The sequence below is a fragment of the Neopsephotus bourkii genome, unplaced genomic scaffold (assembly GCF_033783945.1).
Source record: "Neopsephotus bourkii isolate Nb327-2 ecotype Australia unplaced genomic scaffold, CSIRO-AGI_Nbou_v1 NB_1358, whole genome shotgun sequence".
NCBI lineage: Eukaryota > Metazoa > Chordata > Aves > Psittaciformes > Psittacidae > Neopsephotus > Neopsephotus bourkii.
In genome coordinates this window covers 2,246,658-2,268,498 of record NW_026901837.1, presented here as the reverse complement: position 1 = coordinate 2,268,498, position 21,841 = coordinate 2,246,658, and the positions used below count along the sequence as shown (strand labels likewise).

Here is a 21,841-nt window from a genome sequence, read left to right as displayed (position 1 = left end):
CTGATATCCCCTTTGGACAGCTCTGGGTTATTACCTGTGTGCAAATCACTGGATATATGAAGAGTACTCTCTTAAGATAATAAGTCCTGTTATTGCTGGTAAGAAAGATAGTTTATTTTGGACTCTCATGGGAGAGATTAATTAATGCAAACAGCAAGATTTCTTAAGACCAAAACATTTTGAATTCAACAAATGTTTAACCACAAGTCATGATAAAAAACCTAAAAATTGCATTGGGTATGTGTAGCTCTCGTCTGAAACAGAACCATGTTGTATAAGCTGGTAACACATTTGGTTGTGTTTTGTGGGGGTTTTTTCCGTAGCAGATTCCTAAAGAAAGTCGGTTTAAAGTAGCAGCTCTTTTAATTGCATTCTTTATTCCTGCAGCTTTAGTCAGTAGTATATAATGTCTTAACATAAAATCTCTCTTTTTCTCTTCAAGGCACAAGGAAAAGGAAATATAATGGACTACAAGAAGGTTGGTAAATTGCATTTAAATCTCATTATTTGTAAAGCTTTTATGTAGTATTTCAAAGATATTCTTGACAGTTGAGAGCAACTTTCTAAAGTCAGTTTATAATTTGTGCGAGTGTATACAGAGGCAGAGAAAATGGCTTGTGCAATTTCTTGATTTTAAAAAACCAGTAGTAGTGGGCTGTACTATAACTATCAAATGTAGCTATGTAATAATGATGTTTGCCATTGTTTATCCCATTTACTTCCCTAAACTTGGTTTTGAAACCAGGCTTCTGATGGCTTTTGCCGTCTTCTTTTTCTGCAGTTATTTGTGGGTTAGCTCCCATCAATATGCTCTATGTATTGATAGAGTGTGCAGTTACTTAATCTCACCTTAATGCCATGCCACCTATTAAAAAATATACATACATGTTTTATAATCACATGTTTCTTCCAGTTCCCATTATAACTTTGAGTTAGGTCACCACTGTATTTGCTACTGGGACTGCTCTATAGTAAAGGCAGACCTGAACTAATTAACTTGAAAGCAGCTGGAAAAAAGAGCTGTAAAGCTCTTGAGAGCTGCAGTAGATGGCTCAGAAGATTCCTGGTTAAATACTGGAACACAGCTTGCTTGTGGTGGAGACAGGTGACATTGTGTCCCCAGCTAGCTCCCAGAGTACAAACATGACTTGTTTGCAGTCTTAAGCAGATTATGAGGGTCCAGTCAGTTATCTCCAGCATCATTGTGGAAAATAATATATTAATTATTAAGCCTCATGCATGATTGCTAATTGCTTCTTGAACCGGGACCTGAAGTGTTACAGCTATCACGGCTAGCATGGAAGGCTAGCACACAGGTACAGGTCAGACTGTGCCTGTAATTACTGTATTAAGAAAATATGTAATTTGGATTATTAAAAAAAATCTCTGTCCTTCCTTTCTCTTAGAACATAGAAAGGATCTCAGCCTAAATAGCTTGCTATTTAAAATCATTATGCCTTTATTTTTTTCCTGCAATAGAAGAAAACTGATAGAACTGTGATTCTGTAAATCACCACTGAAAGCACTAAATTTCTTCTTCAAATATGTCTGAGACACTTCTGTGAGGTTTAAAATGAGCTACTTGCTTTCTTATGTCCAGAATGGGTTTTCTCCTTTAAATTGCTACAATTGTGATCCAACCAGTGTCATTTCCATAATTAAAAAAAGAAAAAGGGGGGGCAAAGGAAGCACCTACATTTGCTTCACTGGGTTAAATATTTGTTAGCATATTCTGTATTTTGACTGAAATTATTTCATATTTTGGATCCATCCATGAAATTTTAAAAAATATGGTGTGCTTGGGCAACTTGGACACCTGAATAAAAGGAAAGGAAGGGGGGAAAGCCCTTGAAGTTTTGTATTTTGAGCAACTGACTTCAGCCATAAAGCATGTGATTTACTGGCTCTGGCTAATTATCTCTTACACGAGCACAGATGATACAAATTTAGTAATGATGGTGAAAAATTCTCCATGGTTTTTGTGAGCTCAAAATAAATAAAAAAAATAAAAAAAAAATCAACTTTTGTTGTCACAGAAATCACTTTCAAAAATCTGATGTTAAGTCCCTCTTTTCTGTCTTTCTTTGTTTAAAAGAAGTGATCATTAGTTATATCCATGCTAAATGAACCCAGTAACCTGTAGCTCACCCTGGCATAGTAGCTTGACCAGTACATGCACACAGCCAATTAGAAGCCATGTTGTGCTGTACAAACTAGTATTTCTTTTTTGCCCTTTGCTATAATGTCTTTATTTCTGCATCACTAGAATCAGTGTTTCACACATTGCTTAGTCTTTTCTTCTCAGTATCAAGGGCCCCTCTCATCTTTCTGTTCAGTTGCTAGAATTACTTTGATGTTCCTAATCAAATCTGGGGGCTTGTTTCTCATTGAGTCTGCAAGATATCTCCTCTTTCATTTTGTAAAAGCAAAGGTCACCAAATCTCACTGTAGAAATTCTGAAAGTTTGTATTATTTGGAGGGGGGGAGGGTGTACTTTTGTAATTTATAATTTTGTAATTTGTATTATTTTTTTTCTTTTAATTTTTGTTATGAGCTTCAGTGTACCACTTAGTTGAGATAAGAGTGTTATTCCTTTAGTTGAATTCATAAATACACGTATACAGACATCATTAGCTGTTTAGCCTGCTTAAGGATATGTACTTGCTATGGTTTTCAATTACAGTAATGAATGAAGGTAAATTTGAGAAATTGAGATCCACCCGTTTAACTTGCCTCCTTAAAAGGCAAAGGTCTTGTTTTAGTTCAGTTCAGTTCTGCTCCAGGATTTTGAATTGTTCTTTTGATGTACATTATATTAAAATGGTATCCCTGTTTTTTCACAGACAAAAAGATACCTAGATGGTAGTAGTAAATTAAATGAGGGCTCTGACACAAATACAGATGTGAAATGCTTTCTATTAATTTAAGGTCTGAAACTGTCATGTCAATAAGGTCACCACATTCTGCAAAAATCTTTTAGTACTTTTTTTTTCTCCCAGCTTTTCTCAAATCCTTTTATCAGAAGGACTTTGGTATCAGAAAAGCCTTATTTTAAGGTCTGTGATTCTTAATATTTTTTTCTCACATTCATATCTGAATGTTTCACTCTTCCTTCCCTGTCCTCCTCCGCCCTCTCCCCTCTATCCCCCCCATTACACCACATCCACATTGATCCATCATTGTGGTGTTTGAAAGCCTTTACCAGAGATTAAAAAGTAGTTTCAGCTCCGTTTTAGTGGCATTTCTCAAATAACAAAAGAGAAAGTACCAGTATATGGCAGGGACAGAATTCGTGTATGTCATTGAAAGAGACAGTAACTTTCCTGTCACCCTCATTTGTAAGTCTTATTTTGGCAAAAATCTCAGACTTTTAAAATCAAAAAGCGTTTATCCATTTTACATCTACTTTGCATGCAAGATAAGCTGTGTAATTATAAAACAATAAATTGAGATTCTCAATTTAATTGTTACTATTTTATAATATTGATTAAAAACTCTTCACTGAAGTCAAGGTCTTAATGGTGGTTGGCATTATACAGACTTGTTAAATGAGTGTAACAAAGGCACAACTAGCACCAGAAACGAGTAAGCTGGGAATAATGCTTATTTTCTGGCCAAAGCTCTAGAATAATTAAAAGGCTAAATAAAGAAATAAATCCTGTGTTTTGCAGCCAGTGAATATGCTACTGCAAGGATTTGTTGGTTTTCTAAATGAATATTCAGAAAGGATGCATTGAGTCAAGTGAAAGAGGACAGCAAAACTTTATTTTTATTGTAGCTCTGTCCACTTGTTCTGCTGGCTCTTATAGAGGCCTTTCACCCGAACTGGCATGGGAAATATGGTGCATCAGCATAGTATGCTGTTACATACTTTGCTTTGTATAATGAAACACTGTGCATGACAGCAGCTTTTGTACATTTTGTACTGGAAGTAGCATGAGTCAAGAAGCTGTAGATCCAGCTGTTCATACACTGCATGGCATTAATGGCTTCAGTTCCCATTTGGTAGGCAAGAGAAAAAGAGGGTCACATTTGGAAACAAGGAAGTTTCTCAGTGACACCCTACTGCCATGCAATTCAGCAGTGACACAGTGCCATCCAGTTGTGTTAGCAAGAGTCGCATGGCTCCCCTTTCCCAGCTCAGCATTGACCACCACAGTGCATTCATCCTCCTCCAGTGCTACCAGCAAAACAGGTTTACAGTTACAGGTGGAAATGGCAGTAGCCGTGTTTGTTTAAATTCCAGAGAATCATCATGAGATGTGTCATGGGACTGTAGGCCAAAGACACTTTTGCTGCTGAAATGCAACAAGAGTTAAAACCAAAGGATTGGTTTTTGCGGGTGCTTATGACCTGTGGTGGTTTTCCGTGAAAATTTATCTCGTTTGTTTTGGAGCAACCACTGCCACGAGTCCCTTTTTTTACATATATTAAAAACAAGCAAACAAAGAAAATTGAGATTTACTGAATATAGGGGATTTGATATGTTATTACCAAAGCAGCCAAAACCATTCAGAAGCAGCAATTTTCTCCTTTGTTGGAATTAACCACATCTACATTATCAAGGTGGACATCCAGTACCAAAAATCAGCTGCATCTTTGTTTTTAATGAGTATTTTCCATAGCTTTTTTGGGGTGAGAATCCAGCACAGCTTTTGTTTCATTAGAGCAAATCACATCTTTTAATATAAGTACCAAGTGAATTGTTTGTGTATACTAAGATGACGATTAACAATCTTTGCCTTAATCTGATTAAAGAAGTTCATGATTTTGGGGTAAAAAATCATCACTTCCCTACCAGTTTAGATTTAAAAGCTAGTGGGCCCCAGTGGGCCTTGTTAAGTTCACGGTGTAAGACATGGAAATGCATAAGGAGGAGCTGTTAGTGTCTCTTCTAAGATATTAAAGGGTCTGTACAATCCCTCATTGTCTTGGGATGACTTGTAATTTTTTGGCCACATGTATCCCAAGAACTGCATAACAGCTGGAGTAGCAGCCCTGTAAGCAGCCCATCTTTCCTCAGCTGTTGGGGTGACTCTCCAGACTTGATCTTTTTCTGGGTAAGGTGTTTTTGAGTTTGAAATAAAAGGGAGTTTTTCTGTTTGTCAGATGAGTAAAAAAAATACAAATCCTACTCTGCTAATGGAAGTTTCTGCAGGGTGTTTTTGCCCTTTAAAGATTAATTTCTTTTCCTTTTGTATAGAAACAGATTGTAAGAAAGCATTGGATAAATAGTGTGTATCATGGTGCATATAGCCAACAAAGACTTAGGAAAAAGTAATCATCATTTGACATTATGAAGTAATGTAATTAAATGATTGTCCAGCACGTTTTGAGAAGGAAGAGCATAACCCTCTGTCCAGCTACAAAAACCGTAAGAGTGGATGCTGAGACATTCGAAGGTACTTACAAAACAAAGGAAAAAATTGACAAAATTGACCTACTAGCTGTGAAACGTTGGTACTCAAGGTAACATTTCAGCAGCCTAAAACATTAGTACATATTGGGCATAATGTTCCCATAAAACAGAAAACAAATTTAGAAAAGCCAGTGCAGAACACTGCAAACTGAGCATTATTCACTCACTCGGTCACAGGTCAATTTAAATACTGTGTTTGGGTCTGTGCTTCCTGCAGTATGGCAGTGTCATTCGCTTTCACTTTTACTTTCACTGCCCAAAATCGGGCACAGAACTCCAGACACAGTCCCACAAGCAGTAATTGCTTGCTGAATGCACTTGTTAATCAGCCCAAGAAGGGCTGATGATCTTTGCTGCGAGGACATGCTGCTTCAAGAGAAAAAAAGCATGTGTAGATAACTAACTGTGAAGGAAAAAGAGTGTAATTGAACCATCAGAAGAACAGGATGTGGACCTCTTGGTCTGTTGGTCATTGATTAAGACCTACTTAAATGTCAAATCCGCTTAGAAGTAACTGCTGTTGGATGACCATGTAGTACCCTATGTGAAAGCAGCAGTTGGTTTTGAGATTCACCATCACCATTTTATTACTGTTTGTGTATTTGTAACAAATCAGTACAATTTAAAAGCTATGTAGATCCTGCCAAGGTAGTTAATCCAAATGTAGAATCTCATATGAATCTGCCATATATACTTAATTAAAAAACCCCAAACATTAGTGCCACAAAGTAGGTGCAGGAACGCAAGTTCACTACAATTGTATATATGGTATGAGCTATATGGTATGACATAGACAGCACAGGCTTTCTTTTTGTTATTCACTTAATACTCCACTGCAGGACATAATTTCTCAGTTTCAACATCTTCCTAGCTCATAAACAGAGAGATGTGGCACACAAGCACACTCATTGCTTTTATGGTGGACTTAGAAGGTAAAGTCTGTGAACAGGGATGTGAAGTTCTCATGCATGAGCATCCCTCTGATCCCACATGTACGGCCAGAACCACAAATGGACTATATATAGTTATATGGCCATTGCTTGAAAACTGCTTTTATTCCATACAGTAGTGTTTAACTTGAGAGATGGAACCAGCCATGAGACGAAGGTCTTGAACCCTGATCCCCCTTTACATAGGAAGTAGCTGCTGTCCAGGTTTTGGTTCTGTTCTTGGCCCAGCAAATGTTACCGTTGAGTGGAAGATGCCCCAACTCCAACTATTTGGTGCTTATGGTTGTCTCCTGAAGGACAGGAAGTGGTAGCTTGAAACTCCTTTCCAGTCAGCAGTCTCATTTCCAGAGGGCGATCTTCAAGCAGCAATCAATGACTTGTTACCATGGATTTGCAGGATATGCCTAGAGCATGTGGGTGGAGAGGGAGATAGTGGAAAGCAGCCTTAAAAGTGGAATTGCTTAGAAAGTGTCCCTTTCTCCTCTTTGTTTGCCAATATAAAGTGACTGAAAAGAAGGAAATGATGAGAAAGAAAGGAGGAGGCTGAAGAACGAGAGCCCAGTCTCTCACTCAGCAGTTTGTCCTCCTGTGTATATACAGAGCATTCAGAATGAGAAACCTCAGCACTTCCCTCCTTTCCATATCTATTGTCTTTTGCTCATTCTGTAACTCTTCATCAGAGCTATTCCTTTTTCCAGCCAAAGACTAGCAAAGGAGGAAAAAATGAAAATCATTTCACTGCAGGACAAGTGGATGAGGCTGAGCTTGGGCAGATAGAACAGGCCGGGCAGAGCAAGACCCAGCAGTCAGACCAGGCATCTCTTTTCACAGACTAGGAAGGTAATGATATTGCTGTTGATTTTTCTTAAATTTCTAGAACTGCCATCAGAGATAAAAAATTTGGGGCTCTGAGCTTGATGTGTACAAGGTAAACCTGTCAAGTCTGGTCAATATCTGAATATATTGAGGAAAGCAGAAGGTGCCAAAGGAGAACAGTGCCGTTATGTTGGGGGTGGCACTTCTCACCCGAGCCTTAACCTCACTGTACTGCTGCAAGACTATTCTTTAAGCTGAGTTTAAATAACCAAAACCCATGGGTGATTTTTTTTCACGCTCTTGGCACCTGTAGAATGAAGTAAGGCTTTAGTGCCAAGAGTCTGAACAAAAGCTTAAAAGTTAAAATGCAGTATTCCAACATAGCTAGGAGTGCAACTGGAGAAACGTGTGTTGAAGCAATCTGTGTTTTGACTTGTGTTCAGTTGTAATGACTGAATGAAATCTGAAGAAGGTTGTGTTTTAATGATGGATGAAACTGTTCTTACAAGTAGAAATATATTTGAAGCACAAAATGATGCCGTATAAGTAGAGACTAAAAGAGCAGATTCCTTTATTTAGAAGAAATTAATGAGGGAGCTTAATTAATGTTTATAAAGTAATAAATAAAAGCAGCTCATTTTGCTTTTCTGTATATTTGCCTCAAAAATTAGCTGCTCCTCTCCAGAAGAAATTACAAAATAATACGTCCAAACTGGATACATTGCCTTTTTTTTTTTCTGCCTACTTAGTTTGTCAAGTTCATTACATAAAATCATTGAAGCTCAAAAATTAGGAGAGTGTGGAAAATGTCAATGTAATACAACTAACAGTACATCTTACAGCTTAAATTAGGGGGGTTTTTGCATGTAGCAGTGCTACTGAAGCCTGGTTTCCTACGGAATTATACCCTGTGTTTCTTCAATAATTATTCCACTCCAAGAAGCCCAATTTGTAGTCTTCCCCCTGCCTTTCCTTTTGCAACCCCAGCTGAGATAGAAGTAAGCGTGCAGTCTGGGTAATCCAGGCTGTTTTGCCTCTGTGTATGCTTATTTAAGTTGACCAGCTGCTTCTGCAAATGGAAGAGAAAACAGGGAAGTTTTTGTGGACTATTAATTAATGAATGAATTGTTAATGGACTATAATTGCTAATTTTTCTAACTGAGAAGCTGGGGAAGGAGCTTGCCACATGAGCAGGTATTCTTCATTTTGAGGTTCCTTAAACTTTGCTTTGAAACATTCAGTAGCGGATTAGCCTGACTTCTTTTGTAGAGTGATTCTTCTGCATATAGTTTGACACGAGCTTTGTGATTGTTTTGGCTTCAAGGCACTGTGTGTGTCCAAGGGCTACACAAGACAAGCGTGTAAATGGATTGTGTCCTTGCATTAGAACTCTTCCCCTTCCAGATCTGGTGTTATGAGTAAGTCTTAAGTACATATATGCAAACACACACGCTTAAACTAAGCTCCTCTGACCTTAGAACAGTTTGAAGACATTTTAGGGGCTATTTTCTTTCTTGTTTATGTCTCAGTGTATACTTACATGAGTATTACAAGGTATACTAAACCTTTTTAATGAGCTTTAGCAAATCAGCAGAGGGTGCTTGAAGGTGTGTGGGTTCTATCATTTCACAAACTTGTGCCTCAAGAAAGGGGAAAGAAATGCCTTTTTACACTGCTAGTGTACCTCATCTCACCTATCCCCACCTTGGCTGTGGAGCTGTGGTGAATGGCTGATTCCCATTCGTTAGAAGACGTGTTGAGTTAGCTATGCAGTGCATTTATGCCCTAGGGCAAGTTCCTTTCCAGAGCACAGTGCAGGAAGATTCTCCACTGAAGTGGAGAGTAAAATTTTTATGAACTGGGACTTGAACACTCAAGTGCTGTAATATGCTTTCAGCTAATTTCATCTTTAAATACAGATAATGAATCCACTTCAGTTTGTACTCAGCTAAGAAACGTCATTCTGTATGAATGCAAGTATCTATAAAAAATGGATGACTTTTACAAATCGGTCATAGCTTAGATATTTCTTTTTGCATGATTTAAACTAGATTGATAAGGTTATACTGATGTAAATTAATCAGGGCATTGGGCTGTGTATTGGAGGAAAACATAATTTATAAAACTGCATAATTATTACTGTAGATACCTGTGTTCAAGAAAACCCCTTATTTTAAAAGCAGATAGGGTGGGGATGCAAAGGCAGCTATGAAAGCCAGGTGGGGCACATTAAAGATCATGAAATGCTGTCATGCTTTTGGGATAATTAAATCCCAAAGATGCACCTGGCCTTGATTCCCAGGCCCTGGTACGAGGTATCAGGCTGGAGCTGCTCTGGGACACCTGTATTTTAGAGCAGAAAATGCAACAGGGTTTCATGACAGTCTCCTGGTGCTGTTCAGGAAAAAAATAATAATCAAGAATAAAACCCCCTTAATTAATAAGTGTGATTATTATTTCAGCTTCAGCTAAGCTGAGATACTGGGAAAAAAGCAACATATTCTGTTTGTCATTTTTGTTTGTTATTTCATAGGAAATTTAACCTGTCCTTTACTCAGGTGTTTTAGGTGCCTGATCTTTCCAGCAGCTTGCCAGGAAATGTCTTTTATTCCATGAAAATATTTCCTTTCTCATATGGTGTATCACCAAACCATTGTCAGATTCCCTATCCGTTCTGAGAAGACTGAGTTTGCATGGATATAGCACAGTATGATCATTTAACGCATCCCAGTTTACTGACAAAATTTGCTTTTGTCCACTGTACCAAATGTAATCATATGGTATATAAATAGAAACCTGTACTACAAAAGACAAGAGTTCAACGTGTGTCATCTGTGCCTGTTTCCAAACCAGGGGGTGGACTGGCTGTTCATAACATGCAGCTTTTGACTGCAGAAAACAAAGAGTGCAAGCAAGCGGCTCGGCTGCCAGTTCTGCACAAAGCTCTGGGGCAGTGGCTGGGGTGTGAGATGCCCAGATATTTAAAAATGTGTTTCTTTTTTATTAACGGTGTGCCTTTTGGAGACCCAGCATCTTTCTGGTGGTGAAGTAATGGGTGTTGTAGTTTAAATTACCCATGGCTGTGGTGTAGCGGGGAGCCAGAGCAGAGCAGCCGGCAGTGTTTCAGAGCTTTGCTGGCTTTGGTTCTCACCTTTACCTCGGGAAGGGGCAGTGGAAGGCACATGCTCTCACAGGTAATTGTTCACGCCAGCCCTGCCGAAACCCACCCTGTTGTGCCTGTGTTTCCTGACAGCTGCAGGGAGCGATCAAGGCCGGCAAAGGTGTGACATCTGCCATCGACCTCTGCCGCTTCCACGGAAACCGGGCGCTGGCGGCCCTGGAGCGCTTCCCTCCCTCCGAGGCCAGGGCCGCCTTGGCCAACATCGTCTACGCCGTGACCCGCTTTCCCTGACCCACCGCCCCAGGAGGAGCTGCTCTCCCTCCGCCGGCAGGAGCACCACAACAGGGACCTCTACGGCACCCCGCACCGCCGGTCACCCCATCATCCCAACGGAGGGGTGCGCTGGCTGCCGCCGCCACCACCAGCACAATTTGGAAGGGGGGAGTTACAAGAAGGTCAGAGCCGGCTCTCGCTTGCCGTGCCAGAAGCACACTTGAGGCTGCACCGGCAGAAATAATTAATGAGTCCCGTTGCGTGACCTCAGCAAATGGACAGGAAATAAGTCGGTATTGATTGGGCACCGGCGGGGACGGCGCCAGGGCGGAGGCCGGTGGTTTTCCTGCCAGAGGGAGGGATGTGAAGATCCAGGTGTCACAGGAAACCTGCTCGAACCTGCCCAGGGAGAGCGAGCTGCCGAAGCCGGGAATTAACACAGCCGCTCACCAAGTGCCCTGGGAAGGGCAGTTCGGGGGTTAACGGGGGAAAATCCTCTGTCTGCCTGCGCGCAGCCCTGTCGCCTCACACTGTTTTTATGTATTCACATGTAAAATCACCCTGTGCTTAATGCTTTCTGTATTTGAGAAACTTGCTGAGAAAATGTGTCACGCATGGTAAGTAGGAGCTTTAAAATATTTAATCAAATATTAATTTGGCTCTGTTAAGGGAACTGATTGCCTGGGTTTTATACTGTGCGCATATGATATGTTGCTCTGGGTCAAAGGGGGTTTTCCAACTCTTCTGGGGGAGGGAATACCCCTCCCTCAGATCCAGCAGCATGTTTCAACACAGTCTTGCACAAAAGAATTTCCTAGGTTTGTGACACTTGTGTTTAAGCCAAATAAAAGTTAATTTGTAAGGCTAGACATCGGCCTTTGGCAGAAAGGAAGAAGGAATGTTCTTGTGTGCGCACAGTCTTTCACCACACAGAATGTAAAGCAGAAAATACTGGAGAAGTTTTGAACCTCAGCGTGTTGAATGTTGAAGTCCAATTACAGGCAGCGTATAAGGTGTATCAGAAGCCTGCAATTTGAGACCGTCTCTGTTTTGTTCATAGGAAATGATTTTTGTGGTTTGCATGCATGCAATCTGAGAGCGCCGTTGACAAGAAGGCTGAGTTTACATAAATGATCTAGATTTGAGACTCAGCTACCTTTCTTCCTTCTGTGGTGTAATTACAGCCCAATCTGGAGACAGCTAGCACAGCAAACAGATTTCATTACATCCCTCACTCAAACACTAAGTGGAGTTATTTCTGTTAAGTTCTCCCCTCCCTCCTTCTCCCCCTGCACTCCTTCCCCTGTCACACAGCTTGTTTGTCATAGACCAGCGTGTTGCATTCCACCCAATGCAAAATATAAATAAAAACTCTGTCCTCTAAAAATACACTGAAAATACACCCTGCATATAATGTACATAATATTCTCTGTAATATAAGCCTATATTAAACCATAACAATTATATTTATCATAAGCAACTGTGAGGCACAATCTGTGGTTAGGAGCAGCAGCCAGAACTCAGGTCTCACTTTGTTCTGGAGAATGGCTTTGACACCAGGCCCCTTCTTGCTTGCACTTTCTTTCTCATGCCTGCCCTGGCATTTCCCGAGACTCTGATGCTTCTGTTGCTGCAGCAGGATGGCTGGAGGCAGAAGGTGAGCACGAGCAGTGTGGATTAGCCAAGGCAGCAGCAGTCACCACCAGCCTTAGCTAACCACTGTTCATTTTCACCTGTGATATTCCCAGAAGTTCTGCTAACGTAAAACATGTGCTTGAAAGAAATACCCAAATTCAGCCGGGGTCCTATTTCAGCTTTTTTTGGCTCTGCTTTTTACATATAGTAGGAGCCATACATCATCTCTTTGTCTTACCTCTATAATCGGTTCCTAATGATTTAGGCCTGCAAGAAGCTTGGGTCTGCTGGAGATATTCTGAGCCATCTCACCTCATTTGTGTGAAATAAATATCAAACATGCTGCAAAACGGTGTACACCTGGTTTATTTTTTCATGAAAGTACATTTTTTTATTTGTACTTTGTATTAATAAAGGGAAATCAGCAAAACAGAATGGCTTTTATTTTGTATCTTTAGCACCAGAATGTTCCAATTGCTCTTAAACTATTCTTCAACCTTAATTTAAAAAAATCCACCTGAATTGCCCCTTGTCAATATTATCAGGTAATCTTGTATTTAATATTTGCCTGTAACTGTTGAGAAATTTTTGTTGTCTTGGTTTCTCCTGGTAAACTACAAGCAAATTATTATACCCCTCTGTCAAACTGGGTCATTGCTGTGTGTTAATATACTCCCCACGCTTTACACGATTTCTGAGCAATGGTGGAACCCTAAGGCTGCTCTGGCTTTACCTCTTTGATTCCCTATCCCCACCTGTCTCCACAAGGAGACTGGGGAAAGAGATGTGGTCTGAGGGATGGCTGATGAAGGTATTGGCACCATTTACTTCAGTTATCCACCTCCTCAACCAGACATACGTTCTAACTGCTCCTCCGAACTCAACCCAAGTACTGTGTTCCTGGACCATTCTGCAGGTGCACAAAATACAGGACAAGGTCCCAACTGCTGAATTCATCTCCTACAAAGAGCACGTCTGCAGTGGCTGGAATGGCTGTTTCATAGTTCTGTGATGGAAAGTCATTCAACTGCCAGCTGAGTGTTTCCAGTTCTGCAATTGTGATAATACTATATAAGAAGGTTGTTTGGGAAATGAGGTACTTGCAAGAATAGAAATGTTGGCTGGAAGGGACTGCTGAAAGTCACCTAGTCAATTCTCCCATTTGAAGTAGACTGTTGCCAACATAAAGTCTGGTCTTGGGAACCACCAGGGTTCCCTGTGCAACCTTTCCCAGCGCTGCTCCACCTTCCTTATGAAGGAGGTTTCCTGATGTCCAGCATGAACATCCCTCACCGTAACTAGTGGCTGTTGCCTCTTATTTATCACCTGCCACTGCCAAGCATGGTTTGGCTCTGTTGTCTCTGCCGTGATTCCCTATCCTGCAACTGTGTGATGCAGTTAAATTGCCCCGTAGCCTCCATAGCGGCCCCAGCTCTGTCAGCCTCTCCATGGCCATGTGTGCTAGGACCTGACTAAATAGAGTAGCTCTCCAGTAGCCTGCATGACTTCTGTATCATCCCTGTTGTGCTGTGAGCCCAAAATAGGCCAGTTCAGGAGCAGAGTCACTGAGAAGGGTAAGGAGGAGAACGAAACTTTACCCTGATGTGCTGGGGTTCTGTATAGCATCCCATATGCTGCTTGTTTTGGATTCATGACCAAAACAGCGTTGCTCATGCACTGATGTTCTAGCTATTGCTCAACTGTGCTCGTGTAGCAGTGGGGCTTTCTCTGCTCCTCACTCTGATGCTCAGTGGCTGGGTTGGTGGTGGGCAGCAGGCTGGGAGGGGGTACTGCCGGCACAGCTGAGATGAACTGAACTGACCACAGGGAGATTCTGCACCATGTAACAACATGCTCAGAAATAAAACCTGGGGATGGGGTGTGGGGATCCAGCTCCAGGGCATCTGCTGCTGCTTGGGGACTGTCTGGGCATCAGTCAGCTGGTGGTGACTGCGTTTGCATCACTTGGGGGTTTTAGTTCTCTTTTTTTCCCCCTTTTACCTATTAAGCTGTTTTTAATTTAACACACAAATTTCCTCACTGTTGCCTGTCTGATTTCTCCCCCATCCCACTGTGTGTGGTGGTGGGTGAGCTGTGAAGTGCTTAGGTACCGCCCAGGGTGAGCCCACCACAGTCCTTTTGGGCACCCAGTGTCAGGTTCAGATAACAAGGTATTTGACCAGAGTATGCCAGAGGGAATTTACTGTACCTGTTCAGCTGCTGCTGATCGTGATGCTGACTTACTCGTTCTTGACCCACTCCGTGTCATGCTCCCTCTCTTGCTGTACATCAAATCTGAGCGCTTGTTAAAGGCAAGGTTTGGCTTTTGCAGTTTGCTGTGCCGTGTAGTATTCCGTTGTGTTTTGCCTCGGAGAATGATGGTGAAAGCACTGGCCCTGAGCCTAATCTGATAGCTGGGCTCTGCATTGCTGCTGTCCCAGTACTTCGGGAACCATCTCGTGGAGACAATTAACAATTACACCTTTTCCTTCTTTTCCTCTGAGAGCCAATTTGTGGAGGAAACAAAGAAAGGCACGTTCCCCTTCATCTCCTGCAGGGTTTTTCACCTTGTTAACAACGACTCTTCAGTATTTTGAACGTCCCTAGGTAATCAGAATGCTCACATGGGTGTGTCTCAAGAATCTGTTTCCAGCTTTTCCTTAGGTTAACTGACTATTTATGAACATCACACAGGGATGTGCCCTGAGGCAGCGTGGAAGGGTGTGTGGGAGAATATGGGCAGGTACCCAGCACAGTTTTCACCTCGGATGGTGTGGGAATTGGCCACCCAAAAACTGCAGGATCCTGGTAAAGTGACACAGCATTTGAGAAAAGGATGCCCTGGCAGTGCTAAAGGGACACACAACTTCTTGTGTTCACGTGCCTACCAAGGGGGGGCAGGGGCAGAGGCAGAGGGTCTGGATCTGACCACATAGAAAGGGGCACTGTGCCTAAGCCAGAGATCCAATACTCATTTCTGGTCACCCCTGTAAGTCAAGAAGAAACGGTGGAAGCAGAAGTTGACTCATTCGGTCTGGGAGGAAGAAGCTGCTCTTAAGAGGGAGCAGGGGGAGGAATCAGAAAGGCATCTGGTTGTGCAGCAGAGCAGCCACAAGAGCAGGAGGGGAAAGAAACAGAAATCATCAGCTCCTCATCTCTGAGTGAGCTGCAAGATATGCATGAGGATCACAGCCATCAACCTAGTGAGCTAAATTATCAACTGGCTGCTCCAATTCTGGGGAGCATTGGAGCCCCAGCACTGGAATGTCACCTGGGGCTGACATTCAGGAATTAGAGGGCAAGGAAGCCCAGCATCTGGCATCCCTCATGAGGGGATGGGGCATCAACAATGGGATTGGAAAAGGAGCAACAATTGGCAGCCTCTGGAGGCAGCTCCTCTTGAGTGTGAAGGAAGGGCATCTCCTTAAGGAAGATATTGTAAGCTGTCGAGCCAAGTGGACAACCACTGGGAGTAGTATCCAGTAGCTGAGGGAATTAGCAGTGATACAGGTCATCTACAGCAGCCTGGACAACAACCAGGTATCTGAAGACCAGTGCATATGTTCAATGGGATGGAAGTTTGTATGGAACACACCATCATCATACACCAATACCTTGGTGCTAATGGGTTGGCCAGACATGGGGGCCCCAACTGTGAGTAGATTGGCCAGCCAGCACCACCAATTTGAACAGAATCTCTCTTCCACCCCACCTCTACAGGCCTGTGTCTCAGCAAGGGAGAGACTGTCCCAGTGGCTCCAGCTGTTGGAAGACAGTATGTCTTCCTCCTCGCCCATATCAGCCATCAAGTAAGCTGTTCACTGCCAAAGGGAAAGGGTACCACAGGCACATCTGCATGCCATGCTGTGGTTCTGTATGCACCACCACAAGCAGCACATGAGGAAGTGATGAGGCGAGCCCATTTGGAAGCTGGGGTATGTGAATTGCGAGGAAAAACAGTGGCCAAAAAGGTTCCATACAGGAAAATCACTGCTCCAGTTGCTGTTAAGCAATTCTCCAGACAGAGTAGAAGGGCTGATACCCCTTCTGACCTTAATATGGAACTTCCAGTTTGCAGTTACAAGAATCAGGTAATGAGTACTCCATCAAGGAAATAAGGGGCCATGCCTCCAGCCAGGTGGAGGAAAGGGACAAGTTTATCAGACTGTGGGTTTGATGGCCTGGCACACCTGATCAGATGGCTGTGCACCTCCTAATGTAACCCAGGGTAGGCCTTGCCTTATTTGCAGTAACAAGCGCACCATATTCAACTTAGTATCCAACTCGATAGAAGTTGCTAAAAGATTGAAAAGCTCTTTTTAATTTAATGGAAACTTGAAGAAAGCATTCTCTGGAGTGGCTGGGGAATGCTTCTTGCCCCAGGCAGTGTTAAAGATGCCAGACCAGCCTCCTCAGGGGTAAACCTGCTGGTGAGATCTCTCCATTGCTTTTTGTTCTGAGAAGATGGTGTTTGTATTTTCATAGACGTAGAAGGCTAACTTAAGCAACTGTGTCATGCTGCAGGTTAATCAAGGAAGTGGCTTCTGGGTCAGACTGCTGGTTGTTGCTACTCTCATCAGCTACTTCAATCCTGCAGGGAAGTGAGGCATCAAACTTTTTTATTCTTTGTAGTCTTCAAAGTACTTTTAGCTGCACAGTGTCTTATCAAAAATAAAGTGAAAGCTTTTCAGTCTCTCAAAGCAGTTCAAAGGGAAGAATATTTCCAGTCCTGGAACTGAGCTGTTCTGACAGTCTTTGCATTAAATTATCTTCTTTTTCGTTTCAGGAACCAATCCTTAAAATGCATTAATTATTTACATAATTAGCATTCACGTGTTTCTCTTTTAGGGTAAGCCTGTTTGTCTACAGCTAAGAGCGAGTAGCCATTAAGCTAAAATTCTGCACCAAACGCCTATAAACTACTCAACAAGATAATGCACAGATCTGGTTCGCTGTAAGTTGTGAAGGGGAGAGAGGGCTACAAACAACTTGGCAATCGATACAGGACAGCTTCATACAACCACCTTTGTCCGCATCTCCAGGCGGTTGCACTCGTGCGTGACTCTGCCCTCAGCTCCCGTTGCTGCCGAATTCACCGCCACCAACATCAGCCAGAGGAACGCGCTGGCTCCCCCACGTGTAGGAGATGCGTTCTCTGCTGTGCGTGAAGTGGACTTGAGTTCTTTCCATTTGCAGAGTGCTTTTGTCACGGTGCATCTCTGGAGGAAAGGCAGCCTTGTTCTCCAAAACAGAAACAGCAACATGACGACTTACTGAGCTGGAACGCAGCATTCTGCAGTGTTCTACCGACTTCATGTGATGATATTGTAAGTCTACCTGCAGCAGAAAAGAGGGATTGTATCACACAAGAATGTTACTCTTGGCTAATAGTGACACACAGGTGTCCGACTGACAGCTCAAACAGTAGTGCTCAGATTTATCTGGGGTTTAAGGCATTTCTTTATAAAATTCATTTTGAGGCATATTTTGATACGATTGCATAGGAGAATTGCAGTTTTGCAGCAACATTATAAAAAGTCTTGGTTTAAAATTTTCTTCTTTACCCCACTGCACTTTGCCTTCCTTCCTTCTCATCTTCCCTCAAACATCACAGGCTGAAAATATTCTGCTTTATTATTAGAACGATGGCCAACATTTCCAGTTTTAAGATTGTACACAAAAGTGAGTATTGTGCTTGCACCGAAAACAGTATCTTAAACCTATATTATTTTTGTTATGCCTTCAGTGTTTACAGCAACTGACTGGCATCAACTGCAAGGTTCAAATTTCAGCACTTATTATATGTCAAATTATAAAAATGAAATGCTATATGGAAGTAATTAGAAAAATCTAAACCAAGTACTGATAGACCAGAGTACTCCCCCCCTCCCCGGGGAAACATAAACTCTCATTTTAGAAAGCTTTAAACTCTGCAGATGAGCAGGATGCTTTCTAGATGTGACCGGCTTATCCGAAACAGTGTGATTAGGAAATGAAGCATTTCTCCCTCTTGGCTAGTTTTGATGAAAGCTCTCCAACTTGCACATTGTGTCTGAACGTTTCTTCATTCATAGCATGTGCCCATCGAAAACTGTTTTCTGCTTGCAGCGTGTCAGCTGTACTATTTATAAGCCAGTTGAACAATGCTAACTAGAGGCAGTAAAAGGTGTGTTTCATATGCAAATCACTAGCAATAATTTTCTACAATTACACTTAGTTGCTCACATCATTATTTTCATAAGAAATGGGTTTAGCAGGAGAACATTACAGCAGAAATGTCTGTATTAGTAAGTCTTATTTTTAATCAAACAATTTTGTTGCTTTTGTCAACCTATGGAAGTTAATACGTTAACATCTTACATAAGAGTACAAAAACTGAATATCCCAACCTCTGCTCAGATGCTGTTTGCACACAAACAGTTCTAGATGGCTTTTAGATGTACATAGACTAAGATAAGATACCTCTGCAGGAAAATGACCAGGGTTTAAACATCTAGTATTTCCTAAACACGACGGCTGCTGCTGCTAAAAGTGGTCACATTACTAATGACTAGAAGTATTTCTTATGTAAACTTTTATGGAAAGTAATTGCTTTCAATCACATTCTATTGTAGTAATAACCACGAAGCAGGCGGGGGGTTTCTGTTCTTCATGTAAAGCCACATCTCCACACCTACACTTTTAATTAAAATAATAGTTCCAGATTAAATTTTCCCAATTTCAAAGGCAAATTTCTGTTGGATAAAATGCATTCACTTATTAAATACATGATTGTTCTCAAAGTCATTACCATAGGGTATGACTGGGTTATGCTAGATGGGTTATAACTAGATGGGTTAAAGCATCTCACAACCATCAACCAGAAATTCATGTTCAGAAGGGAAGGTTCCCATCCACCCACAGTGCAAGATTCAGGAGTGGTTTCCCAATAGTACTGAGGGTAAAGACCTTACAGGGAAGATCACTAGTAGCTTTTAAGACAGTGACTTTCTTGTGAAATGGACTGTATAACGTGATGGCAGTGATAGAAGCAGCTGGGCCTCAAAAAAAAAGGGTTGTGTCAGTTTCAGGTTCTTAAACGAAGAGGATTCCTTACATAAGGATTTCTGCAATCTGGATATTGCTACTTCCATTAAATAAATAAAAAAAAAGAGGGTTTACACAGAACAAAAATAGAGCAAATCAGTCAGCTGAGTTCTCAGAGAAACCTACTTATATGTATTTTTTGTTGCAAATATTTGAACTTAACGTATCTTAATGAGGTATGAGGCTGTGCAGCAGGCCCAAAAAAATGACTTCTGTATATAATGAACAGAATATGGAACTGAGTGTTAGGCACACAGAGGAGAGTGTACTGTTTGCACTTGGACTGGGAGATACGGATGTCTTTGAGAGATAGGACTTTAGGGGCTATATTTACCCCTTCTGGATATAAGACAGAATTTTGCAAACAGACCTTTATGGGGTAAATGTTTGATCCTTCAGAATTAGTTATGGCGTGGATAATACAATGACTGTGCATTAAGTGAGCATTACTTCTTTTTAAATGCAAAGCTGTGAAACAGCATACAATGGCGCAGTTCTTGGCTGAGTTAACATAAAGAGAACTGTGATTTCATTGCCAACTCATTAAAAGAGGCTTATGTTTCCAAGAGTGAAGTTGCTCAGATCTGTCAGTTTTTAAACAGTTATGGATGCAACTGATGTCTAAGTAAACTGCTGCAGTACAGAAGGAGATTTTAGGTTGCTCTCTGGCTTAGTTACTCTATTCTTGAAGCTCTGTTACATTTCTGTGCTACTCCATCTTCCACTGCAGCTTTGATGTGATTTTTATTTTAAGCTTTTATATCAAATCCTTCTTCCTTTGGTGCTCAACTGTTACATAGCTGCTGTCTTGCCAGTACGCTCTGGTGCCACTTCAGTCTTGAAAATGTGGGGTTTTTTTATAATGAATGTTCATTTCTTCAAAACTTTTTTCAGTGATCTAAATTCCAAGTGTAAGATTTCCAACCCACATGCACTTGCAGATGAGCCGGCCTTTTCTTTTTTCAAATCCAGAGATTCCACGTGGATTCAGGCTCAGGTTAGATATAAGGAAGAATTTCTTTACTGTAAGGGTGGTGAGGCACTGGAATAGGTTGCCCAGGGAGGTTGTGAATGCTCCATCCCTGGCAGTGTTCAAGGCCAGGTTGGACAAAGCCTTGGATGGCATGGTTTAGTGTGAGGTGTCCCTGCCCATGGCAGGGGAGTTGGAACTTGATGAACTTAAGGTCCTTTCCAGCCCTAACTATTCTATGGTTCTCTATTTTCACATCCTCGATTTGGCAAGCAATACAATTATGGTATTTCTTGCCCATCTCTGTGAAGTGCAGCTGAACAGCAACTCTTGAAAGTTTCCAACAGCATCTACCATTGTACCCAAGAACAAGAGCCAGGGTTGTTACAAAATTAAAAAAAAACAAAAAACAGAAGACAGAGTCATGTAACAATTTTGTTTCTCAGAAAAAATAAATGCAATTATATTAACTGGCACTCTGAACCAGTATTCCCAACCAGCATAATCTGCTGCTGGCAGATCCCTCCAACACTGCTTGCAGCCATAGAAGTCTAAAAATATAAATGAAGTTCAGGTGTCTGCCACTGTTCTTCTCTGCCTAGGTTACAGCAGTGTATGGATATTGCTGGAAGCACATTACTTGTTCAGTATTGTTGCCTGTGGGCCAACAGAGGTTCTAAATATTACTGTGCAATGTGTCCATACATGTCCTTTCCCTCTGACTGGCAGTGAAAAGCACTAAGGTATGTGAAGCTGTTTATTATGTCGCCTTATTTGCCATTAAATATTTTGGTTAAACTTTGAATTGCAGACCATGTTTTACTGCAAATCAGGCATCGGATGAGTTAATTGGACTGATTTTTTCATGGTGCCTCTCAGATTCCTTCAACGTTTTTTATTTTAATCCTAGGTGGAAGATCTCAAAACCTGTGTGCTTGCTTTTTTTTTTTTTTGCAAACCTGTTCAGTCTCCCTGACATCTATTTATATCCAATACATGCCTAATTTCAGGTGAATTCCAAGCTGCCTAATTTAAGAACCGGACAAATTTTGGTGAGTCAGTGCCCAATTCCTGATGGTTAGTGGAAAGAGCTCCGCTGGACACCTGCCACAGGGGCAAGGGGTAGCTTACCTGACTTCCCCCTGGAGGGCAATCCAGCCCATGTGGTCCAGTCCATTTCAACCTAACCAGCATGTAGGAACCCACAGTAACTATGAGCCTCCATCCACTAGGCCATCCCCAGGGCAAAGCACCCTTCCAGTGGCAGCTTTCACACCACACTTTGTAAAGAAACCATGCCATATTCCAGAGGACAGCTGCTGAGCTCTGGGCTTACTTGCAAGAGGGGCACCCACCCCGCCTGCTGCAAACATGGTGCGCCAGCAGCACAGGAATCACTAGAAGTCATCCCGAAAACAGGCAGAAGGAAGCCCCGGTACTGGTGGGGGCTTGTTTCCTGGAGGCTTGTTTTCCCATTAGGGTCTTAATGTAAAATGCATATAAGTTTAAAGGAACTGGCTTTGCACACTGGAGCCCTCTCATCACTGAAGCTGTTTTCTCGTCTGCTTTCC

The 21,841-nt window shown here is 41.8% G+C and overlaps 1 protein-coding gene across 3 annotated transcripts in view; it reads left to right on the top strand.

Annotated features, from left to right (window-relative positions):
- PDSS2 (decaprenyl diphosphate synthase subunit 2) overlaps positions 1–12,644 on the top strand; it is a 120,040-nt gene extending 107,396 nt beyond the window's left edge. For all 3 annotated transcript variants that reach the window (XM_061366782.1, XM_061366781.1, XM_061366780.1), the window contains 2 exons: positions 443–478; positions 10,439–12,644. In XM_061366782.1, coding sequence (XP_061222766.1) covers positions 443–478; positions 10,439–10,597 — 195 coding nt within the window. In that variant the 3' untranslated portion in view covers positions 10,598–12,644. The remainder of the gene's footprint in view (positions 1–442; positions 479–10,438) is intronic.
- Positions 12,645–21,841: the final 9,197 nt, after the last annotated feature.